The sequence below is a fragment of the Arachis ipaensis genome, chromosome B02 (genome assembly GCF_000816755.2).
Source record: "Arachis ipaensis cultivar K30076 chromosome B02, Araip1.1, whole genome shotgun sequence".
NCBI classification, from domain to species: domain Eukaryota; kingdom Viridiplantae; phylum Streptophyta; class Magnoliopsida; order Fabales; family Fabaceae; genus Arachis; species Arachis ipaensis.
This window is the reverse complement of record NC_029786.2, coordinates 18,469,354-18,476,860: the sequence shown is the minus strand read 5'-3', so window position 1 is coordinate 18,476,860 and position 7,507 is coordinate 18,469,354. Positions and strand designations below refer to the sequence as shown.

At 38.1% G+C, this 7,507-nt stretch overlaps 1 protein-coding gene across 1 annotated transcript in view; it reads left to right on the top strand.

Annotated features, from left to right (window-relative positions):
* Positions 1–1,257, top strand: part of LOC110269186 — a 5,243-nt gene extending 3,986 nt beyond the window's left edge. Inside the window, exons 6-7 of the mRNA XM_021116868.1 lie at positions 134–365; positions 1,208–1,257. Of these exons, the coding sequence (XP_020972527.1) occupies positions 134–365; positions 1,208–1,257 (282 nt within the window). The remainder of the gene's footprint in view (positions 1–133; positions 366–1,207) is intronic.

Sequence of the window (7,507 nt, the reverse complement as noted above, 5' to 3'; positions counted from 1 at the left end):
GATTAAGACCAAGAAGTTAAATCCGAGGTTCATTGGACCGTTCGAGATTCTAAGACGATTCGGGCCGGTGGCGTATCAAGTAGCTTTGCCACCTCACTTGTCTAACTTGCATGACGTATTCCACATGTCACAGCTCCGTAAGTATACATCGGATGCGACACATGTGTTGGAGCCTGAATCGGTCGAGTTGAGGGAGAACTTGACTTTTCAAGTGACACCATTGAGAATCGACGACACTAGTGTGAAGAAACTACGAGGAAAGGAAGTTCAGTTGGTTAAAGTAGCTTGGAAGCGAGCAGGAGTTGAGGAGCATACTTGGGAATTGGAGTCCGAGATGCGAAAGAATTATCCCGAGCTATTCTCAGGTAATTCAAATTTTAAGGGCAAAATTTCTTATTTGGTGGGGATAATGTAAGAACCGAGCTTAATTAATCGTTTAATTAAGTAATTAATTGCCCAGAGTAGGTTCCAAAATATTAGAGTGAGAATTTGAGGATTTAAATGTGATTTTTGGACTCAGTAGGTCTTTCTGAGTCAAAAAATGTATTTTCTTCGAAAAACTACGAACCGGTAGTTGAACCGGTTGAACCGGTTCAAGTCTGCCTGGTGCTGCGCGAGAAAAAGTGGAAATAGTCAAAAACCTTAGATAAATATTAGAAGTCGAAAACCGGACATTAATTTTAAAGATTTAGCCCGAAGTTGGGCCAAACGGGCTAAAAATGCTAACAGATTGGACCGGACCCAAGTTGGGCCCAAGCCCAACATATATAAGGGCTCATTAATGAACCCATTCAACATTTCCACCTTCATTAAACACACACACACACACACCAGAAAATTGAGAGAAGAGGGAGAAGAGACACTATTCACACATCACTTCATTTAGCGATATCTCGAGCTACAGTGCTCCAATTCGCGTGTCGTCAGCAGCTACGCGAAGCTCTTGCCAAGTCCGTCAATTCTTTTTAAGCGTTGTGGTAAGTTTTTCGAAATTCTTCTTCCCTTCTACTGCCCTAATATTTCGAGTTTGATGAGTGATGATCTTGAGAAAACCTTGTGTTTTGGTTGTTTAGGTGCTACTCCTTAGCGAGGAAATGTTGGGTTCTAGCCCAAATTTTAGTTAATAAGGTAAGATTCTCATGAACCCTAATAAGAATGACTAATTTTGAGTATTAGGTTTTGATTTATGTGATATATGTGGTATTAGCTTGGATATTGGAGCTTGTTGGTGCTTGTTGGAGATTCTTGGTGGCTTAGATTGTGATTGAAGGCTTGCTTGTGCTCGTTTTGAGTTAAAGGGCATATTGGAAATCGGTCAAGGTATGGTTTCGGTTTCCTCTATGTAGTATATAATATTCATGGACACTTAGGCTAGTGACCCATAGGATAAGTTTGGATTCAAATGGTTGTTGAGTTGTTGAATGATGGTATGTAATGATTTATGATAAATTGATGATTTTTGAGTTTGATTATGATGATTGATAATGATATCATAAGGATGAATGATTATGTGAAGTTGAGATGTGAATTGTGTTGATATATGGGATATTGATGTTGATGATTTGGTAATATGGTTGGAAAAGTGAATGAAAATTGATTGTGGTATTGCTCAGTTGGTGTTGATGATAAAGTTGTATAAATGGTGAATTTTGACCCAAGAGGTTAGTTTATGCTATAAATGGAATTGTGGTATTGAGCTAGTTGCATGTGGTTTAGAAATTGGTAAATTGAGTATAGGTGAAAATTTGGTAAAAAGAAAATTTTGGTGAACTTTGTCTGATCATAACTTTTGCCTCGGTTTTCAAGATTGGTTGAAATTTATTTAGAATTAAAGTTCATTGAAAACCCTTTAAATTGATATAAAGTTTGTAAAATTTGGGTTTTTGTAGAGGAAGTTATGATCATTCAATGATTGGTGTAAAAATCTGAAATTCTGCAAAGTTGCAGAATTTTGTGATTTCTGGTATGTGTGCACGTACAGCCTTGTGCGCACGCATACCTCTGCGAAAATTTTAACCTGTGCACACGCACAGACCTGTGCGAGCGAATAGACATTGTGAATTTTGGTACCTGTGCGTACGCACACTTTTAAAAACTTTTTCTGGGCGTGCGCACGCACATCCCTGTGTGCACGCACACCCCTGTGCGCACGCACACGCCCTGTTTCTCAAATTTTAACTTTGTTTTCAACTATTTTACCTTCCCAACAAGATTGTAAGCTTATATAACACTATATTAAGACTTTTGGGCTTGATTTTGAGCATGAGAACATAGGAAATAACCTAAGGGTTTTAGTTGATAATTTTTATGAAAAATTAGAAAACAGAGGATTAGGTTTCGGGTGTTTTGAGAATGGTTTGATAGTATATGAAGGATTATTGATATATGAGATGAGAACTGATAAACTATTGAGTTTGGAATTGAAATGTGAATTGACAGTAGTTGTGATGAGTCGAGGACCCAGAAATGGAAATGTTGATGTGACAGTGGTTGAGATGAGTCGAGGACTCGAATGTGCAATGATGAATCATTGTTGTATTGAAAATATTTTATGAAAAACCACTGAACTACTGTTTTAAATTGAGATTATGAGACACTATGCACCCGGCAGGGAGGGTGGTTAGATCCCGCCTGTCGAGGTAGCGGCGGCGGCGTAAGAACATTGGTATAATCCCGCTTGCATTGAGATGTGAGGTCTGTGGCAAGAGTATCCTGCTCGCATGTTTTCGGATCCATAGAGCGTGCAGGCGCAAAACCCTGGACAGTGATCCGAGCACTATATCTCGGGGGTTCCCAATGATGATTCTGAAGGGCGACATCTCCATGGAGATGTGTCGGGTTGGCAGTTGAACCGATAATGTGATATCATAGCCAGTAGGACAGGTATTCATCATTTGCATTTTCTATCTGTTTGTTTGCTTTGCCAACTTGTAATTGTATGCCTATTTGTATAACATGTCTTATTGCTACTTGAGTTACTTGCCTTATATGCTTCTACTTGTGAATTACTTGCATTGTATATAATTGTGATTTCTACTGGGATTGAGGAGGTTCGGAAGGCGGTGGCGATGGGATCGCATGGAGGATAGGTTGGTGAAGGCTGTGGGACAGTGGTGTTGGTTAAAATAGAAATCCCTTAAGATAGAGTACCCTGTTTATTTATGTTATAATTTATATAATCATGCTTATCTGTTTTAATATGCCTTAAGATTGAACTCTTGTGATGGATATGAAGTCTAAGATTGCCTTTGGCATCCCGGAGTCTTATATCCTACATCACTGGGCACTGTTACCATACTGAGAACCTTAGGTTCTCATACCATATTTCTGTTGTGTTTTTCAGATGCAGGTCGTAACCCACCTCGGTGAGTTGCTTGGATGGTGACAGAAGCAGATGATCATGATACCTTTTGGAGTCTTTTGTTTACTTTGTTCATACATCTCTCACTTTTGTATTTTGTTTTGCATAGAGGCTTGTATTTGAGAGAACAAAACTTGTATAAGCCCTTTTAAACTCCAGTTTCTGATTGTCTGTATATATGGCTAGCCGGCTTAAACTCCGCGAGCCGTGGCCAGATTCTTATGATATTATACTATGATATTTTGTTATACTGTATCTATTTCTTGTGCTTTAAGTTAGTAGCTTCGCTAGTACATTTTGCGCTTTTAAATCCTGTTTTTGAGCTATTTCCTTCATCGGGCTTCTAGATTATTAATTCTTTCTATATATTATATGTATGAGCTTAGAATTGTCATAATCTCTGATTAACCTTTGCTTTACGACACGAGGTAAAGCTTAGGCTAATTAGGGTGTTACACACACCAGCGCCCATGCAAGCGCTAAACACCCCTGAAGCATGCCACCAGTGCCCAAAATGAAGCACGCTCACCACATCAAGTGCTTAAGTGGGTGCCCAATACACCAAAATGACCCCTGGAGCTTGGTTTTGGTTCAATTTCAAGCAAGCAAGCCACAAAGACCACTCAATCAAGGCCACAAGAATAATCTATAATAGTTCATTTTCATTTGATTGTAATTTGCTTTCAATTTCATTCAAGTTTGTAATTTAGGAGAGCCTATATAAAGGCCTTAGTTTCACACTTCACAAACACAATTCCAGGAAGGGTCTTCGGACTCTCTCTTTACACACTCCACCCTTCTTTTCTCCTCCATTTTCTTTCTTACTTTGTAAATATTTTAGTTATGAATTACTAATTCTTTCCATTGGGAAAGAGAGCTCTATTGTTTTACAATGAATTAAATTATTTTTATTTTTCTTCATCTCTTTATCTCTCCTTTGATTTGCTTGAAAGATTTTCGTTCTTCATTTTAGTATTCAATTGTCTTGGGAAAGAAATTGAATATACATGGATTCTATTTGATCCTTGGAAGAGGAATTATGGAATCATGCTAGAAAATCTTTCTCAAACTTGACTAGTTTGGGGTTGGTCGGATATAGTGACATATAATTCTCCCAATACTTGGATCTAGAAGAGTGTGTGGTATAATCAGTTAACAAACTTCATCTCTTCTCATGAGCAATTAGATCAAGGAATTGGCAATTGTACAAGAGTGGAGAGATTGAATTGCCAAGGGATTGGAATTCAATCACTTATGATTGCCAAGAGATCAATGAGTTGTACGATTGAAGATGAGATGAAAACAATTGATCCGGAGAATTCAATATCTCTTTATCCCAATGCTTATCTTATCTTTCTTTCTTATATTTACTTTATAGTCGTTTATCTTCTTGCACTTTACTTTCTTGTACTTTACTTTTTTTGCCATTTACTTTCTTGCACTTTATTGCTTTCTTTACTTTCATGCCATTTATATTTCTTGTTGCTCATCACCCAATTATGCTTGTCTAACTAGAATAATCAATCAACTATTTCTTGCTTAATCCTTTAATCCTCGTGGGATCGACCTCACTCTTTGTGAGTTTTTACTTGACGACAATTCGGTATACTTGCCGAAGGAATATTGTAGTGATACAAAATTCCGCAATCAATAAATAAAAATGAATTATTATAATCACTGTTTAAATTTTTTTCCATGAAATAAAACAATCATTTGTGCAAAACAACAAACAGCAAATTAATATATCTGTAACATGCATTTTTCTAACTTCAAAAAAGCATAAATGTTCATATATTATATTGATAAAGATAATAAAAAAGCAATCCATCTTTGATAAATTAACACCTAATGATAGCATAACATAGGTAGTAATATGGTCCTAAGTGATACGCGAAAATTAAGATTTCACGTATAACCGGCAAGTATACCGGGTCGTATCAAGTAATAAAACTCACTAAGAGTGAGGTCGATCCCACAGAGATTGGTAGATTAATCAACTTTAGTTAAATGATATATTTAGTCAAGCAAACATGATTTTAATTTCATGAGATTTGTGATTTTTGAACATAATTGCAAAAGCTTAAATGACAAGGAATTTAAAGAACTAAAATAGAGAAAGAAAATAAAAGTGAATAACTGAAACTTAAAGTGCAAGAAACTTAAATGACATGGAAAATAAATTGCAAGAAAGTAAAGTGCTGAATTGTAGAGAGCGGAGAAGTAAATTGCAAATAATTGAAACTGAATCTAAATAGCAGGAAAGTTAAATTGCTTGAATATAAAAGGGAATTGGGTAATGGGTATTCAAAATAACTAAAGAGCAAAAGAAATGAGAATTGATGATGGAAGAGATCATTAAGGATCAGAGATGCAAATTCTCATGAATTGATGTTGATCAATTCCTTCTCAATCATGGGTATAGATCCATGGCAGATTGTAGGTAATTGAGTTCCAATCTCTTGGTAACTCAATTTCTCTCAACAAAACCAATTGCCACTCTCGTGATCTAATTGTTCATGAGAAGAGATGAAGCTCATTAACTAATCCTTCAAGCCACACAATTCCCAGGATCTCAACCAAGGGTGGTTACATCTCACATACCAACCCAAAGTGTATTAATCAAGAAAATTATGAAAGGATGAACTCTAAACTGAATTATATGGCTTCTTTCTCAAGGTCACCACACAATTCATATAGATTTAACCCCTCTCTCGATGGTGATTAAGTCTTTGAAGAACAAGAGTTTCCTCTTGGATGAACCACTTGAATTGAGAAGGAAAAAAAAAGTTATCAACCCATTCAAATAAACAGAGCTCTTCCCCTTAATGAAAATGGGGTTTAGTGAATCATAGCTCAAATTTCAAGAACAATAGTAAAGATGAAAATTAAACTAAGTGTAGAGAAGAATGAAGAAGAAAAAGAAAAAGTTCTAAAACTGAAATTCAAGTTGCAAGAAAAACAAAATAGAAGACCGGTGCAAGAAAGTAAAAATTGCCAGTGTAATAGTGTCTTAGTGTAAAAGTCTAAAAAACAAGTAAAAAAAGTAAAAGTCCAAGGTCCCCTAAAAGTACACAACTCTCTTCTATTTATACTACTCCTAAAATTCCTTTAGAGATCTTCAATTGGGCTAGCAATATGGGCTTTATCTTTGTTGAATTCTGGCTTAATGGGAAGAGTCAATCGAAGAATTGTTGCTAGACAGGGAAGGAGGAGCTCATTCATAATACTCCTGGCCCAATGGGGACGTTACTGGCAAACACGCCAGTGTAAAGGCACGTTGGCAACGTGCTTCATGAGTTTCTTGGGCTGGGGGCTTTGTGCTGGGCGTTGTTAGCCCAAGTTGTTGCTAACAACTTGGCTTTTCTTCTTCTTGACTTTACTTGCATGCCTAATGTTGCCCAGAATTTGAGTTTCAATCCTCTGCTTCAATATGGACTATCATACATCATTGGAAAGCTCAGAATGTCTTCTTTCTAATGCATTTGGAAACATCTTAATTGGATTTTCCTATCTCAAGTTATGCTTCCTCAAAGAAGGTAAGGTCAGGCTGCCAAGTTTGTTGAAGTTGTTGCTGGACACGCACCCTTTCCTCCAAGTTGGCAACGTGCCAAACCTCCCAGGGCTGAGACATGGAGCTGGCATTGTTGATGAACATGCCAGTTCATCTTCAAGTTGGCAACGCTCTCGAGCTCTTTCCTAGCCCAGCATCCTTGCTTGCCTGCGTTGCCAAGAAACACACACCCTTTCTTCAAGTTAGCAACGCGCTCGATAACCTCTCCAGGGCTGCTTCCCTTCTTGGCGTTGCGTTGGAACACGCCCATGCTCTCCCAGCCCAACAACGTGCTCGAGCCTTCCTTATGGCACCAAGCTTTCTTGCTGCTGGCGTTGTCACCAAACACGCCCTTGTTGGTGGCGTTGGCAACGTGCTAGAGTGGAGGTCAGGGGTGCCTTGAGTGAGTGCCTAGCGTTGCTTTGAAACACGCCCTTGTTGGTGGCGTTGGCAATGAGCTCGAGCCTCCTTAGCTCCTCTCCAAGGCCTTGCTTTCTTGCCACGTTGCTTTGAAGAACGCCCATACACTCAGCATTGGCAACGTGCTTGAGGCCTTGGGATTTCTCTCCAGTGCTGCCTTATAACTTCCAGCCTTG